Source organism: Myotis nattereri, assembly GCF_964212035.1.
Source record: "Myotis nattereri genome assembly, chromosome: 1".
NCBI classification, from domain to species: Eukaryota; Metazoa; Chordata; class Mammalia; order Chiroptera; family Vespertilionidae; genus Myotis; species Myotis nattereri.
The window spans coordinates 74934987-74960744 of NC_138075.1; the positions used below are offsets into that span (position 1 = coordinate 74934987).

Below are 25758 nucleotides of genomic sequence, written 5' to 3' on the forward strand. Positions count from 1 at the left end.
GAGATGTTTCTATCTCTATATCCCTCTCCCTTTCTCTCTCTTTAAAAGATCAATAAAAACATATACAAATATTTATGTACTTTAATCCAGCGATACTACTCTTGGGAATCCATGACACAGAAACAAAAGCATTAATTGTTTGCAGCATTGTCTGTAGGGGTCAAACCCCCCCCCCCCTCCAAAAAAAAACAACAAAAACAAAAACACAACCCCACAAACAAACAAAAAAACAAACCACCAACAAAAACCAACCAAACAAAAACAAAACTAGAAACAAGTGAACATTTACACTGCGAATATTAGGCATTAAAGAATAAAATAGAGCACCTCCTCAGATAGTTCTCTGTGCCTTTTTGCACATATTTCCATTCTGTGGCATATATGAGTGTAGAAATTAGTAAGTATAAGTCTCTGTATTTCTTGATGTACCTCTCCTTAAATTCTTAGGTGCCTTTGTCTACATTTTCCTGTCTTCTTTATCCACTGACACCCAAACTAAACTTGAGGCAAATGATTAAATGATACCAAAGATCTAGACATGGGAAAATGTCTGGTGCTGGCTCTGTGATTCTTGAATGACATAAACTCGAAGTAGCTGTGTACAATGACAAGGTGATCTTTAGTTTTTTGACATTTGTGTAACTCCATAGCCAGGACTTCCTTTCCATCTTAAAAATATTATGTCACCTCTCTCTTATGCTTTCCAGGTAACTTCAGGATCAGCCTAGCACACCAAGTTGATGGATGGAGGAAATTACTCGGTGGTGTCTGAATTTTTGTTGCTGGGACTCACCAGTTCCTGGGAGATTCAGATTCTTCTTTTTCTGCTTTTCACAATATTTTATATAGCAAGTATGCTAGGAAACCTTCTCATTGTGCTGACAATTATCTCAGACCATCACTTACATTCCCCCATGTACTTTTTGCTGGCAAATCTCTCCCTTATTGACACAGGTGTTTCTAGCATCGCAACCCCAAAGATGGTTTATGACATTTTCAGAAAACATAAAGTCATCTCTTTGAAAGGGTGCATTACTCAGATGTTCTTTATTCACACTGTTGGGGGTGCAGAGATGGTGCTGCTTATAGTCATGGCCTATGACCGATACATTGCTATCTGTAAACCCCTCCACTACCTGACCATCATGAGCCTAAGAATGTGCATTTCTCTTTTGGCTGTTGCTTGGACCATTGGACTCATCCACTCTGTGGCTCAACTGGCTTTTGTTGTAAACTTACCCTTTTGTGGTCCCAACAAAATGGATAGCTTTTATTGCGATTTTCCTCGGTTCATCAAACTTGCATGTACAGACACTTATAGATTGGAGTTTCTGGTCACTGCCAACAGTGGTTTCATTTCCATGGGCACCTTCTTTATCTTGGTTATATCTTACATCTTCATCCTGGTCACAGTTCGCAAGCACACCTCAGGGGGCTCATCCAAAGCCCTCTCCACTCTCTCAGCTCACATCACTGTGGTGGTCTTTTTCTTTGGTCCTTGTATTATTGTCTATGTGTGGCCATTCCCTACCTTACCCATAGATAAATTTTTAGCCATTTTTGATGCCCTTATCACTCCTTTTATGAATCCTATTATCTATACATTTAGAAATAAGGAGATGAAGGTGGCAATGAGGAGACTGTTTGGTAAGGTTTTAAGTTTCAGGAAGTGTTCCTTCATGCATAATTCAAGAAATTCAGATTCATCTTGACTATAGCACTTGGAAATGAATCTCTTTAATTAAACTTTTCATAGATCTTTTTAATTTAGCAAATGATTTCAATATCCATTGTGAAATATCTCCTCAAGGACTCTGTTCTGATCTTGTCAGTTTTTCACAGGGATCCTTTTCGAAGGATCCTAAAAATGTTGAGGACGAGTGACTTCAGCTTTGGAACGTAGTGTCCTTTATTATTGAAGACTTTGGTTAAAGCTGCAATCTCACATTTTGGGCACATTTTCCGGGAATGTAAATTGTCTTATTTTTGGTAGTAATTCTCAGAGACATATCTCTTCTAATCTACACATGTACCAATATTCATGCTCTTTGAATTACTCGGTGTCTATATACCAGGTGGAATAAACAACATGAAGATAATTACCCAGGTAGCTTTGAAACTTTAAGGCTTCTAACTTCTGGATATGCCCATCCATGCTCAGACTTAGTTAACACTAAGGTTTTAGAATTATAATTGAAAGGTGAAATTTGGGGTAAATCAAAGAGTGACAACTCAGGAAACTTTACTATTATTAATCAAATGTTCTGAGATCAGAAGGTGTGTATGGTAATTATGTTTCACTCCAATTGTTTCCTAAACAATAGTCATTATTTTTATATGGCAAAGAAAATTATGTGACTCAAATATTATAAATAGATTGAATATTTTGAAGCTAAAAAGGGGTGGTACTGGTTTATGAATAAATGAATAAAAATGTAAAATATTTCTATATCATGTGGACCAGTTTTATAACTAAATAAAAAGCAAAAAAGTGTAGATATTACAAAAGAAAATTTATTACAAAACTATCTATAGTCCATCCAGTGTCGTGTCAACCATGAACCAAGAGGTCACTGGTTTGATTCCCGGTCATGGCACAAGCCTGGGTTGAGGGCTCAATCCCCAGTAGGGAGTATGCGGGAGGCAGCCAATCAATAATTCTTTCTCATCATTGATGCTTCTATCTCTTCTTCTCTCTTCCTCTCTGAAATCAATAAAAATTAAAATTATATTAAAATAAAACAAAACAAAAAACTGTCTATAAATGGATATAAAGCTATAGTGAAGAAATGTATTAAACTTTTCATGTGCTGATATACAATTATTTAAAAAATACACTGTTCAGCCGAAAACAGTTTGGTTCAGTGGATAGAGTGTCGGCCTGCGGACTGAAAGGTCCCAGGTTCGATTCCGGTCAAGGGCATGTACCTGGGTTGTGGGCACATCCCCAGTGGGAGATGTGCAGGAGGCGGCTGATCGATGTTTCTCTCTCATCGATGTTTCTAGCTCTCTATCCCTCCCCCTTCCTCTCTGTAAAAAAAATCAATAAAAAAAAATACACTGTTCAAAAGAGTATAAATAACTATTCAGAACTTTATAGAGTATCTCACCGTTCTTTCTGGGTTACCAAATGAATAGGTAAATGTTAAGTGAAGGTATTATTATTCATGTGTAGGTTAGTTCACTTGTTATGAAACTGGCTAACCATTCTTAAAAGTCCAAGTGATCATCTGCAACAATAGATTGTTAGTAAAGGATGGGAAGAACAATGCTAAAGGCTGAAATTAATATTTCTGACAAGTCTTTACTCTCTGCCCTGCACAGACTTGCCAGTGAACCTCAGGTAAAAGATCAAATTGTCTCAAGCTTGAGGAAAGATGTGTTGTCACTCCTTTTTTGCAGTTATTTTTTCATGTATTAAAAATTTTCATCCCATTTTTAAAATTGAGATATAATTGACATATCCTACATAATAAAAGCCTAATATGCTAAGTGTCCGGTCATCCGGTTATCCAGTTGTCGGTTCAACCAATCAAAGTGTAATATGTTAATGATATGCTAAGGCCGCTCAACCACTCACTATGACATGCACTGACCACCATGAGGCAGACAGTCAACTGGTCCACCAGTCGCTATGATGTGTACTGACCACCAGGGGCAGACGCTCCGACCAGTAGGTTAGCTTGCTGCTGGGGTCTGGCTGATCGGGACTGAGCAAGATGGGCCAGACATGCCCTGGATCCCTCCTGTGGTCACTCCCCAGCTGGCCAACCTCCCGTGTCCCTCCCTGGACCCAATTGTGCACCCGGGGGGTCCCTCGGCCTGGCCTGTGCCCTCTCACAATCCAGGACCCCTTGGGGGATATCAGAGAGCCAGTTTTGGCCTGATCCCGCAGGCCAGCCAAGGGACCGTGTGCACCAGGCCTCTAGTAATATATTAGTTTCAGGTGTACAACATAATGATTTAATATTTGTATATTTTGCAAAATGGTCACAATAATCTAGTTGATATCTAACACCACAATACTTACGTTAAAAAAATTTTTTTATTTTAAAATTACAATTTATATTCAATAGTATATTCAACTACAGTTTATATTCGACATTATTCTGTATTAGTTTCAGATGTACAGCATAGTGGTTAGACAATGATGTACTTTACAGAGTGGCTCCCCTGATATTTCAAGTACCCACCTGGACCTATACATAGTTGATATGATATTATTGACTATATTCCATGTGCATGATGAGAACTTAAAGATATATTCTCTTAGCAACTTTCAAATGTATAATACAGTATTAATTATAGTCACCATGCTGTATATTACATCCCAAGGACTTATTTTATAACTCTAAGTTTGTACCATATATTTTTTAAATAGCTTTCCTTTAGTGTGTATATAGTTAGTTATAAAATTTTACTGACACAAAGATGCTTTGTGTACTTTTCTGATTATTTTCTTTGGATAAAACCTTAGATATGTAATTACTGGGTGAAGAGTAACTGTATCTTTAAGGCTTTTGTTTCATATTACTAATTGTCTTGAATGAGGAGGATTTTGTTTAAAGATATAGACAACAATCTGAATGTTTTCATTTTCATTCAAATCCATATATATTCAAATTTTACTTGATTTATTTATAAGTTTCAAGCTTATTAGCTTTTTATCCCTACATTTTAGGTCATCTGGTTTGCTAAGAATTTTCATCAAGAAAAATGTGTTGGCCCGGCTGGCATAGCTCAGTGGTTGAGCATCCACCTATGAATCAGGAAGTCATGGTTTGATCCTGGTCAGGGCATATGCCCAGATTGGGGGCTCAATCCCTAGTGTGGGGTGCGCAGGAGGCAGCCGATCAATGACTCTCTCTCATCGTTGATGATTCTATCTTTTCCTCCCTCTCCCTTCCTCTCTGAAATCAATAAAAATATATTAAAAAAAGAAAATATGTTGTGTTTTGTCAAATGTTATATTTTATGTAGAACATTCTGTGTCAGAGGCTTTTGTTTGTTTTTTGGATAGGATACTCTTTCAATCTGAAAGTCAGTTCTTTTATTTCTGGAAAGTTTTCTTATGTGTTAGCCTTAAAGATGTGTTCCGTTCCATTGCATTTTCCACTTTGGGACCCAAATTGTGTGTGTATTGAATCTTTCATATCTATATCTTCTTCCTACACCTTTTAATCTTTTTAATTCATTTCCATTTCATTTGGTTCGTATCCCTTTCTTTAGCTCTCTCCTATTTGTGTCAGCAGTGTCTGCTTTCCTCTGGACTCTTTCCAATTTTACCTTAATATCTGTGGTGAATACTTTTTTCTTTTACTTCTTTCTTGAGATGTGTCTGTTCATATTTAATCTCTTTTTCCTAGTTTATCTTTTTGAGATTTTTAATCTATATATCTCTTCTAAAGTTGATCGATCCAGTAAATTAAACAAAATTCATGGTTAAATATTTGGTCGTGATTTTTGGTTCATTTGCTCTATGGCAATATTTTTATGGAGCCTTTTCCCTGCCATTTGTTTTCATGTGTTTTTTCCCCCAATTGTTTAGATCTTGTGTTGGCTTTTTTAATAGTTAATTTTTAAAATTTAAAATAGTTTTCTTTTAATTTTTTTTTAGCATTTATTTAGCGTTTTATAGTTTTAAAAGCACAGCTATTTGTGGTAATTTTATACTCTTTCCTACTACAAAATTTTAATTTGCTTTAATATATTGTTCTCTGTACCCTTTTACCCTCATTCCACCTCTTGTTCTCCCCCAACCCTCCTCTCTCTCTTTTTATTTCTTAGGCTCTTTTATTTTTGTGGTGAAAATTTATCTTAAGAGTTCCAAATGAGTAGTTTTTAAATATGCCTTGCTTGGGGGTAACTGCTGTCATTGCTTGTAGTGGAAGGTTCTGTCTGATCCTGGATTGGAGGAGGGTAATAAGGCAGAATGACTGGCTTATTTCACCTCGCATACTGTTGTTCTTCAGGTCCACCAATCCTGTTTCAAAGGGTAAAATTTTCTTCCTTTTCACGGCAGAGTAGTATTCCATTATGTAAATGTATCACAGCTTTTTAATCCACTCATCTATTGCTTCCAAATATTGGCTATTATAAATAATGCTGCAGTGAACATAGGGTTACATATATTTGTTCAAAGCAGTGTTTTGTGTTTCTTTAGATAAATTCCCAGAAGTGGAATCACTGGGTTATAAGGCAGTTCCATTTTTCATTTTTTGAGGAAACTCCATACTGTTTTCCATTATGGTTGGACCATTCTGCATTCCCAGCAACAGTGCATGAGGATCCCTTTTCTTCACATCCTCTTGAACACTTATTGTTTGTTGATTTATTGATGACAGCCATTCTGACAGGTGTGAGGTGATATTTCATTGTGGTTTTAATTTTCATTTCTTGATGATTAATGACATTGAGCATCTTTTCATCTGTCTATTGGCCAGCTCTATGTTCTCTTTGGAGAAGTATCTATTCAGATCCTTTGCCTATTTTTTCAATTGGATTTTTCTTTTGGTGTTGAGTTTTATAAGTTCTTTAGACATTTTGGAAATTAATCCTTTATCAGATGTATCATTGGTGAGTATGTGCTCCCATTCAGTGGGTGGTCTTTTAATTTTGTTGATGGTTTCATTTTCTGTGCAAAACTCTTCAGTTTGATGTAGTCCCATTTGTTTATTTTTTCTTTTGGTTTTCTTGCCTGAGGAAATATATCAGAAAAAATATTGCAGAAATGTCCAAGATTTTACTGCCTGTTTTCATCTAGGATTTTTTTTATGATTTTGAGTCTAACATTTAATCCTTTTTGAATTTATTCTTGTGTGTGGGGTAAGAAGGTGGTCCAGCCAGTCAGAGAAAGACAAGTACCATGAAATTTCTCTCATATGTGGAATTTAATGAACAAATTGAACTACCAAAGCAAAATAGACACAGACTCATAGATAGAGAGCAGGCAGACAGCTCTGGTGGGGAGAGTTAGGGGCTGGAAGGATTTTGCAAAAGAAAAAAAAAAGAACTGATGGAGATGGACAGCAGTGTGGTGATTGCTGGGGAGGAGGAGAAGGGGTGGATGGAGGTGGAAGAGGGCATAGAGGGGATAAATGGTGACTGGGAAAAAAAGGAATAGAAAAGGAAATAGGGACAGAAGGAAGGACAGAAAAGTCTAAGGATGGCTGAACCGGCGAGACGTGGTCACCTTCACTCATATTTCTGCTGCTCATGCTTAAATCTCGTGATTTTGATTATTCATGGGAAATTGTTACACCACAAATTAAATCTTCATTTTGAAAAAAAAGCAAAGCCTAAGGATATAGATCTTAAAAAGAAAAGGCAGAATGATGTTCTCTACAGAGGCATATTGCCCAAGTTGCTACAGACCGACACTCTGCCCAGGCTCATATTCCTTTCTCTCTCTCTCTCTCTCTCTCTCTCTCTCTCTCTCTCTCTCTCTCTCTCTCTCTCTTTTTTCTAATGAGTTTATGCATGCATGTATGTATGTATGTATGTATGTATGTATTATGTATTTATTTGGGTTAATCCCCATCTGTGGTATTTTTCCATTGGTTTTAGAGAGAGTGGAAGGCAAGGGGAGAGACAGAAAGACAGAAACATCAATGTGAGAGAGACACATTGACTGGTTGTCTTCCACACCTGCCCTGACCAGCCGGGGATCGAGCCTGCAACTGATTTACGTGCCCTTCACCGGCATTGAACCCAGGACCCTTCAGTCCATTGGTTGATGCTCTTTCCACTGAGCCAAACCAGCTAGGGCTATAATGAGATTTTTAAATAGCATTTTAAAAATCTACTTTCTTAGCTGCTGCCTCTTTAGAAAATGTATATTTTTCCTGCTCTAACTCTTTGTGGCCATTTCATCTAACTCATGTCAGTGAGCAAATGGAACTGTTTTAGGTTAGCAGGATTTTCTTTTCTCATCAGCTAATTTTTACCCCTTTGTATGAGTAAGCTTTTAAAATAATATATTTTTATTAATTTAATTTATTTTATTATTATTATTTTTTCATCTTTATTGTTGAAAGCATTGCATATGTCCCTCCTTCCCCCATTAACCTCTCCCAACTTGCCCCTGCCCCCCACCCAGGCCTTCACCACCCTATTGTCTGTGTTCTTGGACTTCAGAGAGGAAGGGAGAAGGAAAGATAGAAACATCAATGATGAGAGAGAGTCATTGATTGGCGGCCTTCTACAGGCCCCCTACTAGGGATGGAGCCTGCAACCCAGGCATGCACTCTGACTGGGGATAAAACTGTGACCTCTTGGTTTGTTGGTTGACACTCAACCACTGAGCCACACTGGCAGGGCTGTATGTGTAAGCTTTTTTTCTTCTTTATGACTATGAGCCATCAAGGTTAGTCAGGAAATTATAGAAATGTACATCATGCAAAAAGTGTTTTGTTTTTTCCTCCCCTACACGTCAAACAAATATATTATTTCTTACAATTTATATTTATTACTTCCATTATTAGTAAAAATTGCCAAGATTGAATTGTATTATTTTCTGAATTTTCTTACCTTTGCTGTCATATGTGCAAAAATTGACCTTATGTCTTTTTCTTTGATGTTTATCTCCCCTTTTGGTACTCTCTTCCTCTCTCCCACAAATCAATGAGGATACTACAGCTATATGCAACATAGGGAGCTTTGGAATTGGAAGGGACTGTGGAAATCATTTTTGTATAGCCTGCTGATCTTATGGATGAGGAAACAACACTATCCAGGTATAAAATGAGTTATTTGAAGTTACAGAGTGAGTTACTGACCACATTTCAATAGAATTTAAGTCTTCTGATTTCTGAACCATAACCAAGTCCAGTACACCATAGCTGTTTCTGAATTAAAGGTATTGTTTGTGAAGCTGTGGATCATGCAATAGATTCTGTAGCTAAACAGTTTCACGGGTATTATGAATGTACTAGGTTTTTATTGTAGAATAGAATAGTCTTACAAATAATTCACACACACATGCACACACAGGATTTCTATGAAGTGTCCTATTTACCCGTCAAAGTGCTTGGTGGAGTTGAGTTTGATACAAATATAAGAAAGTGCATATGTATTTATTTATTTATTTTATTTTTTAATATATTTTATTGATTTTTTACAGAGAGGAAGGGAGAAGGATAGAGAGTTAGAAACATCGACGAGAGAGAAACATCGGTCAGCTGCCTCCTGCACACTACCTACTGGGGATGTGCCCGCAACCAAGGTATATGCCCTTGACCAGAATCGAACCTGGGACCCTTCACTTCGCAGGCTGATGCTCTAGCCACTGAGCCAAACCAGTGAGGGCAGAAAGTGCATATTTATATGTTCCTTGGAGATCCTTCTTTAACCTCATTCATGAAATAAATATTTCAATTAAGTAAAAATAAAGTGCTTTTTATCAAAAAATATTTAGATCTTTTTCCTACTTTTTTTTTGGTTAATCCTCACCCAAGGATATTTTCCTATTGATTTTAGATAGAGTGGAAAAGAGAGAGAGAGAGAAAGAGAGAGAGAGAGAGAGAGAGAGAGAGAGAGAGAGAGAGAAACAGAGAAACATCTATGTGAGAGTCACACATTGATTGGTTGCCTCCCTAACTTGTCCCGACTGGTATTTGCCCTTGACTGGGAAATGAACCAGAGACCCTTAGGTGCTTGGGCCCATGCTCTAACCATTGAATAACACCAGCCGGTGTTAAATATGAAATTATTTGAAAAAAATTTGAAATCATTTTTCTTAAAAATATTTTAATGTTTTTTATTGATTTCAGAGAGAGGAAGGGATAGGGAGAGAGAGAAATATTGATGAGAGAGAAACATCTATCGGTTGCCTCCTGCATGCCTCTACTGGGGATCAAGACTGAAACCCAGGCATGTGTCCTGATCTGAATGGAACAGGCAACCTCCTGGTGCATGGGATGATGCTCAACCAGTGAGTCACACCAGCCAGCCCTTCCATTTTTTTTTTAAATCCTCACCTAGGGATATGTTTTTATTAATTTTTAGAGAGGGAGAAAGGGACAGAGAGAGAGAGAAAGAGAGAGAGAAGCATCCATGTGAAAGAGAAACTTTTCTCCCTTTTGTGACTCATTAATAATTTCCTCTTTTGGTCTGCCAAGATTTTGGGTGACAATTCCCATGGATTAATGAACTCATATGGGCAATATCAAGATTGCAATATCATTTGTTCAATAATCTCCTGTGTGTCAATTAGTCATATCTCCCACAATAATAACATTTTTATAGGTTTTTTTGTGTGTGTATGAAGTAATACTAGTTTAAACCAGGGAAAGGTCGAATGTGGTTAACTCTTTGGAAAAACTCAAATGTTATGTCTTCAAATGAGTGGGTTGGTGGCAAATATCAAAATAGCTTAGGAATATTGCTGTACAATGTTAAATTCCCCAAAGTCCAGTATTAAATAGATGTTTCTGGTGACAGGATTGTTTTGTATGAAAATCAATTAAATGCTATCTTGTACAACAGAAGCATCTTCCATTGAGCTTAACGAGCAAGAATCAATACAAATGAGAAGAAAAACAATATGCAGTCAGAAAATGAAATTACGTTTAATTTTTGTTCATTGGTATCCAAGACTGAGATACAAAAAGGGGAATTATAATGATAAGGAGGCAGTCTTGAAAGTAGGAATAGAATTTGAATTAGTTTAGTTCTGCACTTTATTTCATTTTTTTTTTTTTGTCATGGAGACAAAGCACCTTTGGTTTCTCTATTAATTAGAAAGTAGTATTAAGAGCCGAGTCTCTTCTATGGGAAGCTAAAGGAGCTCATGTGGATCAATACAATGGTGAACTCAACCAGGATGCTCTGATATGCTGACACACAGATTTGCCTTCTCTAACCATGGCTATTTAAACAGCCAGGATGAATTATGAATGTGTTTGAAGTAGCTTAAGAAACCCAGATGCTTGTAAACACTTGAGGACAAAGCTTTCTTCTCTCTTACTTAGATCTGCCTAGGATGCCGAGAGAACATGAGGCACCCAGAAGGGGACTAAGGTGTGTCATGCAATCCTCCTCCATGAAAATCAGGAGGAAAAAGCAGCCTTGTTTACACACTGGTTAAGAGGCAGATAAGAGAATCAGGTCCCTATATTAAAGTTTCTAACTGAGATTTAGTCAATCAACAACTCACAATGGGTAGTTATGCAGTCTCTAATTGGTTGAAAAACATAGCTATAATATTTTGCGCCTTCTCCTGCTAAGAGGTAGAGTCTATTTCCCCAACCTCAAATTGGCTTGATCTTGCTCTTTGCTTTAACCAATGGAATGTGGAAAAGATGATGTTACATTAATTCCAGCATTTGGCATAGGTTGCTTTGCAGCTTCTGCCTTTGCCTTGTTGTAGTGTTCCCCAAGACCCTCTAAGGAAGCTTCAGCAAGACTACCGAATGATGGTGATGGAAAAAGAGGCTTCTGATTGATAAAAGCCCCTCGGGAGAGCAGTGTAGCCATTAGGTAGCATGAAGGCCCCAGACGTGAATGAGGCCATCTTATCCTCCAACCCCAGTCAAGCTGCCAGATAACTGATGCCACATAGGAAAGCCAAGCTGAGCTTAGCCCTAATTGCAGTCATGAACAAGTAAAATGTTATTGATTTAAGCTATTTTGTGGGACAGCAATAGATAATTAATATAGAGTACTCTGTATAATTATAGTTCATCAATGTTCCTTTCACTGACTCTCTGCATACTAAAAAAATATTTTTATTGTTTTTAGAGAGGAAGGGAGAGGGAGAGAGAGATAGAAACATCAATGATGAGAGAATGGAGTCCAGGGATGGAGTCCAATCAGGGCACACTGGGGATGGAGCCCGCAACCCAGGCATGTGATCTGACTGGGAATTGAACCATGATCTCCTGGTTCATAGGTCAACACTCAACCACTGAATCACGCCTGCCGGGTGTAAAGATAAAATATGAACAAAGAGGGTTTTTCATTCTGTTGTTTCTTTTTAAGAAGCTGATCTATGAGAGATTAAATCATTAGTGATTTGTTTCATTCCAGCTTCATTAGCATTTTGAATTCAGCCCCTTGTGCTGCTATCATAGCACCTTCTTCATCTCTTCACATCACACATACACAAAAGAACTAACTAACTGTTGTTGGGTCATCTGTATATATTATTTTCTTTAATATATTTATCCTTTCTAATGGGACATGGAGAATATTCTACATGCCACATTAAAGCCCTCTTTTTTAAAATTATAAAAGAAAAATTTAAACATAACCAATAATACTGAAAATAATGTAACAGGCCTTTATAGCCTCAGTCAGAGTTTTTATTGAACATGCATTTTTTGCTATTTTATGAATGGCTAACTATTGAGTTATCTTTTTCTCCCTCTTGCTCTCCCTCCCTTCCTTCCTATGAAGATGATAAACATCATTTTCACTTTTTAAAAAGGTATATATTTTCATTCTTACAGAGTTTCTTCCTTCACAACTAAGAAAAACAAGCAGTAAAAAGATAAAAAGAATTGGTAATATCACAAAAATGTCCCTAGTCTCCTGTCCTCTTCCTCAAGTGACCCATTATCAGCTTTTCCCTTTGGTTGTTGTGGCCAAATTTCTGTGGTCCCAGGAAACAACTCCCTTAGCTAAATGCACTCAGGATGTCAATCCTAAGTCTGTACAGCAGCAGTTAGTAACTTTCAAGTGTTGCTAATTAGCTGCTTTTCTTGCCAAGGAGGTAGTACACATGGCTTTTTATGCCAGGTGATAATAACATTTCAAAAGCAAGAGCCCTGTATTCTCTGTTCTAGCTCCATTTGTCCAGGTAGGTTAAAAGGATGGAAACTGCTTTTGATGGAGATCAGAGCTTTAAGTAGAAACACAGAGCAGTGAGAAGGGGTATCTAATCAACCAGAAGAAGTGAATCAACTCTGTTATTCAACATGGAGATTGAAGCAGATAAACTCACAACCAAAATATAGAAGACAGCAGGATAAATAGAGTCATGACTTCATGTTCTGTATTGGAAGAGTCATTCTAGTAACATGTTCACAGATGTCTTGAGTGTTGGTCTCCAGGTAGAGAATAAAGTAGGAGCAGAAAATTTGAACTCAGCGGGAATAAAATGTGAAGAATTTTGGACAATTCTGAAGAAACCAGCTTTGATATATTTTGATTTCCTGGGCCACAGACTGGATGAAAAGCTTAGACCATCACAGCAAAAGGAGCACAGAGTAGAGGAAATTGCCTGAATTGACTGGAGAAGTCAATGGTCAAACCTTAATTCTGGGTTTTCCATCATCACCTTGTTCCTTAGTGTAAGAAAATCCATGTATCCTCTCTGTACTTTGGTTTTCTTAACTCTAAAATAAAAGGATTTTACAGTTACTAGCAAAGTTTCATTCAGATCCTAGCAGCAACAGGCTCCTACTAGACTTGCTGCATTGATAGCAGCTGCATTGATGCAACTCCAGTGACCATTCCTGTACATCTTTCTACTATTCTGAAGTGTCCAGAGCTCTTTGAACTCATATGGAGAAGAACAAACTAGTGGAGAAAATTTAGGGTGATCAGATTGAAGATTTCTTTAAAAAATTCATTACTTTTCATCAATTCCAATTTAAACTCAACCTTGTTAATAATTTGAGACTAAGGTTAGGAAGTAGATAATTACAAATCTTTATCTGAGTGACAACAAACATTGAGATACTTTAAAAAGTACTTTAGAATTGTCAGCCTTGTTTGAATTGGTGGTAAGCTCATATTATTTATAATTTGATTCCTATTTGTGTTGGTTAGCACAAGGATGAGCAGACATGAAAAGAGAAGGGAGTCAACTGTACACTAGATGCCCTCTAAGTTATCTCTCAATCCTTACATCTTATGGTTCATGGTGGGAGTGTGGGCAGAAGTCAATGCTCCATGTTAACAGGGTAGTGGGATTCAGGATCCAGCAAAGGCATACTGGAACTTAGTTGCTGATTCCCATTGATAACCTATTTTCCTTTTGCAGTAGTGACTTAAGTGAAGAGTTTCACTTTGTTCTTCACTGAAAAGATCAGATTTAAACTATTATTCTGACTTTGTTTAAAAGGGAAGATGTTTATGGAGACTGGCACAGAGTATGGCTCCTCAAGTTTTCAGGATAGACGGAACACGAAAGACTGGCTAGGAAGCATTTGTCACAACAATGAGTGTACAATCCTGTTTTCCAACTTTTTACCAACAGTAGGAATTATCTAACTGTACAATCTGCAGATATGATACATAAAAAATAATGAATTTTGGGGGAAGATAAAATAAGATTTTGTGTGAAAATTAAAAAGTGTTTGGCATTGAGTGGAAATCAGAAGCTGATGGAATAACTTTCAGCTTCCAGGAAGGTAATTTAGAATGCAATCATTTGTTTGGACAAATTGCATCAGTGGAGAGGTTGCTGGTAAAAATCCCTGTGAAAGAAACTTAAGTGATTCCAAGCGGCGTTGCTTTTTATTAATGTGAATATTGTTTATACCATTATCAAGATAAAGTCTAAAAATGCCATTATAAAGATATATTTAAAATATTTTACAGTGACAGGGAATTAAATAGTGGTCTTTGCTAAACCATTAATGAATTATTATTATTATTATTATTATTATTATTACTACTACTACTACTACTACTTGGGTTTTGGCTTGGTTACCACAATATATAAAAATTTATCTTCATTTAGCATATGTAAAAGTAAAGGTATCAAGGAGACTTCATAGAGGAAGGAGTTCTGCACAGTAGGCTGTTGAAGAATAGGAGGAATGAGAGATGTAATGAAGGCAAGGGCATTGCTGGCAAAGCGAAGGATGTGGAGGGGAGCCATGAGCCACACTATTTGAAAGTGTATATGAAGGAAGAGTAAATAACATATGAGTGCATGTCCAGGGAAGAGGAAGTAGTTTAGCTTAGAGTGTGAGATATAGGGAGGAGTGGAATAACAAAATTATTAGTGAATATCTTAGAGGAGTAGCTTTGATCTGTGTTATAATTTGGGAGATACCTATGATTATATTTTTGGGAGCTTTGAATCTCTAAAGATACAAATTGTGTAATTTTTCAGATCCACACACATTGATCTATGTTCTAAGTAAAATTGATATATACTCTGAAAAAATAAGATAGTAGGTTAGAGCATAAAGTGAAAAGTAAAAGATTCCTTTTCCTGCACAATTTTCTCAGCCCCAGTCTTTAGAGATAATTGTACTTAATGTGTGTGTTTCTTTTGCTGTGTCAACCTAGGCATTTTCTATCCATTTATTGTTTTACTTATGTAATATTATATTTGTAATTTATTTATATAATTTAAAAAGCCAGAAGGAATGAGTATGATACTCCCCCATTTCCTCCTCTCTATCCTGTATATGTACAATTAGGTCTACTTCAGCACTATAAATGGCTGTGTCTAAGAGAAATTATTGAAATAGTCCTCTATCACTACACGTTTAAGTTATTTTCAGGTTTTTGCTCTTATAGGCAATAATGCTTCAGCAAACATCTCTATGTCTTTTATTTGTCCACGTTGTTCATGTGCCCACATACTGTATATATGCTGAAATTTCTCCCTAAAAGTAGAATAGCTGAGTCAAAGCATAAGAGTATATACAATTTTGGAAAGGTATTGCAAAATTAGTAAATGTTTTATTTTATTTTTTAAAATTAAAAATAATCAAGTAAATTTTATAACATATAAGAAAGTGATAAGTACTGTAGAAAAGAGTAAATAAAGTAGAGCAAGATAAGGTGGATTAGGAGTTGGGCGGGGCTGGGAGGAGCTAGGACTCCTTGTGAATGTGAGACTAAAGAGGAAGCTTGAAGGACGGGAGAGTGTTAGTCATGTGGCTATAGGGATTTGAAGCATTTCAGACAGAGGAAACAACCAAAACAGAGGTTGTTAAGGCAGTAGCATGCATGCATGGTGTATTTGAAGAAAAGCATGAAAATCTATGTGGCTGGGAGAAAAGAATGAGAAAAAAGTAGAAATAGAGGAGAATTCAGAGAAGAATGGAAGGCCCAATCAAATAGAAGCCCTATGGGAAAAGAGAATTCAGTGATGGCTCCATACAAAGGTTTGGTACCACTTGTAAGTAGATTCTGTGACATGAAAGAGGAAAGGTCACCAAGAAGTGACCTCAAAGGACAGTGGGGGAAAAAAAACTTTCCCCACTGCTTTTGAGTGGCTGAACCTCATGTGATACATCTTGCTGTCACTTTTCTTGGAAGAGGAGACTGAGGTAAAAATACAAATTTATGACTAAGCTGTGGATAATTGTTTCTGACTCTCAAAGAAGGCCAGAGGAAATATTGAGGGGATCCAGGAATTCTATGGAATACTTTTTCCTTCTTTTAAAAAAATCTTTATTGTTGAAAGTATTACATATGTCCCCCATTTTTCCCCCCCATTGACCCCTTTTATCCTGCCCCCAATTGGATGAATAGATCAGTCACTTGGGAAACAGGTTGAAGGCTTATCAGGTAACTTGGTGTGAGAGACCTGCTAACCAACAGTGCTCTATTCTACAAAACACTGAGAAGCATCACAAAGTTGTGATGGCATGCACTAAAGCTGTCTTTTGAAGTTAAGCAAACCTGGTGTACTGCCATGTACTGGTTGTAGAACCTTGGACAAGTTACTTAGTTCCCCTATGCTGCAGTTTCTTTTTTCATAAATCAGGGATAATTAAAGTACCTTCTTGAAAAAGTTGATGGGAATATTTTTTTTCCTTTTTATTGAATTTATTGGGGTGATGTTGGTTAACAAAATTCTACAGATTTCAGTCTACAACCCATCATCTTCACACTTTATTGTGTGTTCACCACCCCAAGTCAAGTTGCTGCCCATCACCATTTATCCCTCCTAAACCCTTCTCCACCTCCCCTTTCTCTTTCTCCCCTCTGGCAATCATCATACTGTTGTCCATATCCATGAGTGGTAAATGTTTTATCAGTTTACTTTCCCCTCACTGGTTATGAGACTACCTGTTTCCACATTTCCCCTCAAACCCTGAATTTTTTTCAAATGTTTAAATCTCTGCCAAAATTTTAAGAAAAAACTAGTGTCTTGCTATGTTGGTATGCATTTATTTAATTCAGAACAAGGTTAAGTATTTTATATATAGGTAAAGAGAAGCATGTGTAAAACCATTGATATTTTCACTCTTATTCTTTTCTTCTACTTGGGATTTATGACTTATCATTGTCACTCTTGTCCCACATCTTTTCCTCTCTCTATCTAGTCAGAATCTCCTCCACAGAACCCACAGTGTCACTTTCTCTTGAACTTATCCTCCCTCTCTAAAATGGTGGGGCCATGCACTGGCATCCTTTACTTCTTTCTTTCCTTCTTCCTCTAAATAACTCATCTTGTCTTCCTAATTTTCAGAGATCAGAAATTTACAACTCAGGTCTTAAAAATTGTTTATATGGATTTTGAAAGAACTTGACAATGCAATCATAGATATGGTATTAATATACTGAGAGATGTTCAAATTATGAAACTCAGTCACTTAATTATTTCATACTAGAGGCCTGGTGCATGAATTTGTGCATGGGTGTGGTCCCTCGGTTTGGCCAGTGAGATTGGCTGATGAGGGCCAGCCAGCCAGGGGGAGGGAATGCAGGAGGTTGGCTGTGGGAACACATTGACCACCAGAGGGCAGCTCCTGTGTTGAGCATCTGTCCCCTGGTGGTCAGTGCGCAAGATAGCGACCAGACGACTGCTTTTATATGCACAGATAATTAAATAATTTACAAAAAGCCTTTAATTTATGGTCATATGTGATATATAAATATGAAATAATGACATTTAGAAATACAACAGAACTACCCATTCAAATAAGTAAAAGGATTCTTACTCTGTACAATCTATTTTGGCAATGAAATATAAAACAAAGGAATATGGGTTGTGTTGTGACTGAAATGGTCTCCAAAGGCATACATCAGCCTCTGTCTAGTTTTCTGTAAACTATTAATTGCCCAAGATTAAGTAAGGTCAGTGCCATATTCCCTAAACAAATGTCTCTTTACTCTCCTCTTTCAGGTTTCATGAGCGTTGTCACTGCTGACAGAGAGAGGCAATGGACAAAGCCAATGACTCTATGGTGTCTGAGTTTGTGTTCCTGGGACTCTCCAGTTCAAGGGAGATCCAGCTTTTCCTCTTCCTCTTTTCCATTGTGTTCTATGTGGCAAGCCTGATGGGAAACCTCCTCATTGTGCTAGCTGTGATCTCTGACCCTCATTTACAGTCCCCCATGTACTTCCTGTTGGCCAACCTTTCCATCATTGACTTGATGTTTTGCTCGTCCACAGCTCCTAAAATGATTTATGATCTTTTAAGAAAGCGTAAAACCATCTCTTTTGCGGGCTGTGTAGCTCAGATCTTCTTTATCCATGCAGTTGGGGGTACAGAGATGGTTCTGCTTATCGCCATGGCCTTTGATAGATACGTTGCCATATGTAAGCCCCTCCACTACCTGGCCATCATGAACCCACAAAGGTGCATTTTGCTTCTAGTCACTTCCTGGATTATTGGCCTTATTCATTCAGTGACTCAATTGGCTTTTGTTGTAAACCTGCCTTTCTGTGGCCCTAATGAATTAGACAGCTTTTTTTGTGACCTTCCTCGATTTATCAAACTTGCTTGCATAGAGACTTACACATTGGAATTCATGGTTACTGCCAACAGTGGATTTATTTCTGTGGTTTCCTTTTTAATTTTGATCATCTCTTACATCTTTATTTTGGTGACTGTTCAGAAAAAATCTTCAGGTAGCAGTATGTCCAAGGCCCTCGCCACTCTGTCAGCTCATGTCACTGTGGTTGTTTTGTTCTTTGGGCCATTAATCTTCTTCTACATGTGGCCGTTTCCCACATCACACCTGGATAAGTTCCTGGCCATCTTTGATGCAGTTATCACCCCTTTTCTAAATCCAGTCATCTATACTTTTAGGAATAAAGAGATGAAGGTGGCAATGAGGAGACTATGCATTCAGTTATGAATTAAAGTTTCTTAAATATACTGAGGATGTATAAAAAGGCAAAGTACACTAGAATTTCAGATGGATATGAACTAAATAAGGTATGTTACATTTAAACAGAATGTCACCATCTACTAGTATGTGTTGTGTCCTGTATTTTTTTTTCTTCTCCAAATTGAATTGTGGTGTTCTGGGCTCTGCTTATATAAGAGACCTAAGACTACAGGTTGTGGCTCTTTTACCAATGGTCTGACCTCTCTTTAGTGGCAATAGAATAAATATAAATGTTAAATAACACTTTTTAAAAGTCAACATATGGCTTATTGTCCATGTTCTATTTTCCCCATTTAAATGGTCTATCTTACTTTCAAAATAAATGTTAATTTTTTATGTCATTGGATTTATCTTACTATACAGATGCTTTATGTTCTGTATTTCCAGTTCATTATTATTTAGTGTCCCTCAGTTTGATTGCTAAGCTGGCTTTTTCAGGGTCCAGGGAGGAGACAGAAACCATGTTAGTTTTTTGAACACAAAAGTTTGATACAAAGAATTGTTAATTAAGTATAAAGTTGTTAACTTTAAAAGTATTTGAAAAGAATGAAATCTAAAATATCACAGACATAGCATTTGTAGGAAGCAGCTTTTACTCTAGAGAAGAGTTTAGAATTATTAAAACTTACAAACAAAAAAACTATCAAAGCTTGGGGGAAGGACCGGTGGAACTGAAGCTCAAATACCTGAGGAGTGGATGCTGCTTGGCTGGTGTTAGTGCCTCTGAGCGTAGAGGAGGGCTTGTGGGGCAGGGGCACAACCCCCGAGGAAGGGGGGGCCATTGGCTAACACGTGTTCCTGAGGAGGGTGTGATGAGCCAAGTTTCTCTAAGGTTGGAAAACAGCTGCTGCCTTGGAAAGAAACCAAGTTTGCTGAGGCGACAAGTGTGGATGATGGATGATGCCCACAGGCACAGTGAGCAGAAGAGGAGGCCAGAGGCAGCGAATAGAAAGGAGCAATATAAGTGAAATAAGCCAGTCAATGAAGGAAACATACCACATGATCTCACTCATTCATGGATAATAGAGACCATTATAAACTTTTGAACAATAATAGATTCAGAGGCAGAGCTGCCTCAAACAGATTGTCAAACTGCAGTGGGAAGGCCGGGGAGGGTTGGGGGGCAGGAGGGAGGGGGGTAAGAGATCAACTAAAGGACTTGTATGCATGCGTATAAGCATAACCAATGGACATAAGACACTGGGGGATAGGGGAGGCTGGGGGACTGTCTAGGGCGGGGGGATAAAATGGACACATATGTAATACCCTTTGTAATACTTTAAGCAATAAAAAAATTAAAAAAAAAAAAATAAATAAATAAATTACCAAAAAAAAAAAAAAAAAAAAAAAAGAAAGGAGCAATAAGTGCTTCTTCCTCTTCTAACCTTGAAATCTTCCTCTAGTGCCCTTTAATGGCAGAGTGGCAAAAAAGAATTACTTTGCAGAGCCTCAGCTCCTGCATCAAAGCTGAAAGATAATAGCTATAGTGTATGCAGTTACTTAGAAAACTATTAAAATTCTATTGGGATCATACAATTTTTGAACTTTAAAGTAAATTATAAATAATCTTATAGAGTTTCCCTATTTTATGAAATCTTAGGTACTGGAAAAATTAACCAATTAGCTGAAGGTCATAAAAGGAATATAGAGAAGATCCACATCTAGAATCTAGGTTGACGGACTCCTGTTTTTTTTGCTGTCTTCTGTCATTTTATTTATATTATTTTTAACTTAAATTATTAAGTTAAAATATTTTGTTTAAAATATTACATGAATCTCCCCCCCCCCCCCCCATTGTCCTCTCCCTGGCCAGTCTCACCCCTCAGCACATGCCCTCATCCCCCTACTGTCAGTGTCCATTGGTTATGCTTGTATGCATGAATATAAGTCCTTTGGTTGATCTCTTACCCCCTCACCCCCCACCTTCCCTCATAGGTTGGGCAGTCTGTTCGATGCTTCTATGACTCTGGTTCTATTTTTGTTCATCAGTTTATGTTGTTCATTATATTCCACAAATGAGTGAGATCATGTGATATTTATCTTTCTCTGACGGGCTTATCTCACTTAGCATGAAACTCTTCAGTTACATCCATGCTGTTGCAAATGGTAAGAATTCCTTCTTTTTTACATCATCGTAGTATTCTATTGTGTAGATGTTGTATGGCCTCTTTAGAAAAGTGTCAATTTAGGTCCTTTGCCCATTTTTTTGATTGTATTGTTTATCTTTCTTAAATTTAAACAATAAATTTTGGAAATCAAAGCCTTATCAGTGATAACATTGGCAAATATGTTCTTCCATGCAATGGGTTTTGTTGTTTAGTTGATGGTTCCTTTTGCTGTACAGAAGCTTTTTATTTTGATGTAGTTCCATTTGTTTATTTTCTCTTTAGTTTCTATTGCCATAGGAGCTGTATTGATAAATATATTGCTATGACATACGTCTGCTATTTTGCTGCCTAAGGCTTCTTTGAAGATTTTTATGGTTTCCCGTCTTATGTTTAAGTCCTTTATCTATTTTGAGTTTATTTTTGTGTATGATGTAAGTTGGTGGTCTAGTTTCATTTTTTTGCATGTATCTGTTCAATTTTCCCAATACCATTTATTGAAGAGACTGTCTCGACTCCATTGTATGTTCTTGCCTCCTTTGTCAAATATTAATTCAGCATAATGGCTTGAGTCAATCTCTGGGTTCTCTATTCTGTTCGATTGGTCTATATGTCTGTTCTTGTGTCAGTACCAGGCAGTTTTGAGAACCTGCTTGGTAATATAACTTGATATCTGGTATTGAGATCTCTCCTACTTTGTTCTTCTTTCTCAAGATTGCAGCTATTCAGGGTCTTTTTAAAAATGTATATATATTATTGATTTTTTACAAAGAGGAAGGGAGAAGGATAGAGAGTTATAAACATCGATGAGAAAGAAACATCGATCAGCTGCCTCCTGCACACTTCCTACTGGGGTTGTGCCAGCAACAAAGGTACATGCCCTTGATTGGAATTGAACCTGGTACCTTACAGTCAGCATGGCCGATGCTCTATCCACTGAGCCAAACTGGTCAGGGCTCAGGGTCTTTTTTTATTCCAGGTGAATATTTGGAGAGTTTATTCTGTCTTTGAAATATGCCATTAGTATTTTAATGGGGGATTGCAGTGAATCTGTAGATTGATTTGGGTAGTATGGACATTTTAATGATGTTGATTCTACCAATCCATAAACATTGTATATTCTTCCATTTATTTATGTCTTCCTCTGTTTCTTTTTTCAGTGTCCTGTAATTTTCTGAGTACAAGTCCTTTACCTCCTTGATTAAGTTTATTCCTAGGTATCTTAATTTTTTTGTTGCAATGGTAAATGGGATTATTTTTTTAGTTTCTCTTTCTGTGAGTTCACTATTGGTGTATAAAAAAAGCCATAGATTTCTGGGTGTTAATTTTGTATCCTGCTTCATTGCTGAATTAATTTATTAAGTTTCGTAGTTTCTTTTATGGAGTTTTTAGGGTTTTCTATGTAAAATATCATGTCATCTGTGAATAATGACATTTTTACTTCTTCTTTTCCACTTGGATGCCTTTTATTTCTTCTTCTTGTCTGATCGCTATAGCTAGCACTTCCAGTACTATGTCGAACAGGAGTGGTGAGAGTGGGGATCCCTGTCTTGTGCCTGTTCTTAGGTGAAATGGTTTTAGTTTATGACCATTGAGTATGATGTTGGCTGTAGGTTTGTCATATATGGCTTTTATTATGTTGAGGTATGATGCCTCTATTCCCACTTTGCCGGGAGCCGGTCCATGCTTGCTGTTTCAAGGGACCTGGCATATATGGCATACTGTTCTTAATATGTTTGCTCACCTTCTTGGCACTATGTGTTTTAACCAAGGTCTCTGAGAAAGGTGGTTTCCCCAGGTAGGGATTTTCCCCTGAAGTTAGGGAGGGAATAAAACCTCTTAACTAAGTGCCAGGTGGGTAATTAATCACTTTAACTACGAACGATCATGCTTAAGCTACATAATCTTTACTCCCTGGAATGGAGATAAGAAACGCCCTAACCTTTGGAATAGAGATTGATAGGATTGGAATCAACTGGTATAAATACAGATGTAAGAAGATAGAACTTAGAAGACAGAACTTAGAAGACAGAACCTATACAGAACCTACACACAGAACCTACACACAGAACCTACACACAGAACCTAGAGACAGAAGAACTTCGCTGGAGAGAACATGGCAAAAGATCCTGGACAGAAGCTGGAGACAGAACCTAGAGACAGAACCTAGCGAGAGAACATGGCAAAAGATCCTGGACAGAAACTGGCCACAGAACCTAGAGACAGAACCTAGTGAGAGAACCTGGCTGAAGAACCTAGAGACAGAACCTGGCTACAGAACCTGGATAGAACATGGCAAGAGAACCTGACTAGAACCTGGTGACTGAACCTGGCTGAAGAACCTGGACAGAACCTGACTGGAAAACCTAGCGAGGGAACATGGCGACAGAACCTGGCTGGAGAACCTAGCGAGGGAACATGGCTGCAGAACCTGGCTGGAGAAACTGGAGAATGTAGCAAGAGAACATGGACACAGAACCTGGCTGGAGATTCTAACCAGAACCTCTCTGGAGATCCAGACCAGAACTTGGCTGGAGATCCTGGCTAGGCTGCTGATCAACTGAACACTGTCTCCGTGTCCTTCCTTCTTCGCCGACTCTGTCTACGCCTTTGGGAACCCCTGGACCTGCTGGGGTTGGACCCCGGCACCACTTTGCTGAGAGTTTTTATCAGGAAGCAGTGTTGGATTCTGTCAAATGCTTTTTCTGCATCAATTGATATGATTATGTGATTTTTGTCTCTCAATTTGTTTATGTGATGTATTGTGTTTATTAATTTGCAGATATTGTACCAGCCTTGCATCCCCGGAACATATCCCACTTGGTCATGGTGTATGATCTTTCTAATGTAATGCTAGATCTGATTTGCTAGAATTTTGTTGAGGATTTTAGCATCTATGTTCATCAGGGATATTGGCCTGGAGTTCTCTTTTTTTGTGGTGTCTTTATCTGATTTTGGGATTAGGGTAATGCTGGCTTCATAGAAAGAGCTTGAAAGTGTTCCTTCCTCTTGAATTTTTTGGAATAATCTGAGGAAGATTGGTTTTAGTTCTTATTTGAGTGTTTGGTAAAACTCCCCTGTGAAACCATCCAGTCCAGGGGTTTTATTTGCTGGAAGTTTTTTGATTACTCTTTCAATTTCATCAGTATTTATTGGCCTATTCAGGTTTTTTTATTTTACCTGATTGAGTTTTGGAAGGTCATATATCTCTAGGAATATGTCAATTTTGTCAAGGTTGTCCAGTTTGTTGAAGTAGAGTTGTTTGTAGTATTTTTTCTTTCTTTCTTTCTTTTTTTTTTTTTTTCACGATTCTTTGTATTTCTGTGGGGTTGGTTGTTACTTCACCTCTTTCATTTCTGATTTTATTTGGGTCCTTTCTCTTTGTTTCTTGGTGAGCCTGGCTAGAGTTTCATCAATCTAAAAATTATTAGAATTAATAAATGAATTTGGCAATGTAGCAGGATACAAAATTAATTCCCAGAAATATATGGCATTTTTATATACCAATAGTGAACTTAAAGAAAGAGATAAAAAAAACCAATCCCATTTACCATTGCACCAAAAAAATTAAGATAACTAGGAATAAACTTAACCAAGGAGGTAAAAGACCTGTACTCAGAAAACTACAGGATACTGAAAAAAAGAGATAGAGGAAGACATAAACAGATGGAAGAACATACCATGTTCATGGATTGGTAGAATCAACATAATTAAAATGTCCATACTACCCAAAGCAATCTACAGATTTAATGCACTCCCCATTAAAATACCAACAGCATATTTCACAGACCTAGAACGAACTCTCAAAGAATTCATCTGGAATAAAAAAAAGACCCTGAATAGCTGCAGCAATCTTGAGAAAGAAGAACAAAGTAGGAGGGATCTCAATACCAGATATCAAGCTGTGTTACAAAGCCACTGTTCTCAAAACTTCCTGGTACTGGCACAGGAACATACATATAGACCAATAGAATAAAATAGAGAACCCAGAAATTGATCCAAACCACTATGCTCAATTAATATTTGACAAAGGAGGCAAGAACATACAATGGAGTCAAGACAGCCTCTTCAGTAAATGGTGTTGGGAAAATTGAACAGATACATGCAAAGAAATGAAACTAGACCACCAACTTACACCATACACAAAAATAAACTCAAAATGGATAAAGAACTTAAACATAAGATGGGAAACCATAAAAATATTACAGGAATCCATAGGCAGCAAAATCTCTGACATATGCCAAAGCAATATCTTCACCGATACAGCATCTTGGGCAATGGAAACTAAAGAGAATATAAACAAATGGGACTACATAAAAATAAAAATCTTCTGTACAGCAAAAGAAACCGTCAACAAAACAACAAGAAAGCCCACTGCATGGGAGAACATATTGCCAATTTTATAACTGATAAGGCTTTAATCTCCAACATTTACAGAGAACTCATACAACTTAACAAAAGAAAGATACAGGTGCCTCCCTGTGGCTATCCGCGTTCCGGAACCGCTAGGTACCAAACCCGAACCCGCTGCGCAGGGCGTGGGTGGGGCCATCGTCCTAGTCCTACCGACTCCACCTGCCACCTGGAGAACCAGGCCGTTTCCCAGACTCTACCGAGGA

The 25758-nt window shown here is 37.5% G+C and overlaps 1 protein-coding gene across 4 annotated transcripts in view; it reads left to right on the forward strand.

The window, feature by feature from the left end:
- Positions 1 to 737: 737 nt before the first annotated feature.
- LOC308531450 (olfactory receptor 4F6-like) overlaps positions 738 to 25758 on the forward strand; it is a gene marked incomplete at both ends in the record, with an annotated part of 38518 nt that continues 13497 nt past the window's right edge. The window contains 2 exons of one of the 4 annotated variants that reach the window (XM_081108379.1): positions 738 to 1065; positions 18400 to 19001. In XM_081108379.1, coding sequence (XP_080964505.1) covers positions 741 to 1065; positions 18400 to 19001 — 927 coding nt within the window. Of the gene's footprint in view, positions 1066 to 18080; positions 19002 to 25758 lie in introns of those variants that run through there. The other 3 variants (XM_081108378.1, XM_081108377.1, XM_081108376.1) reach the window with 3 other exon arrangements.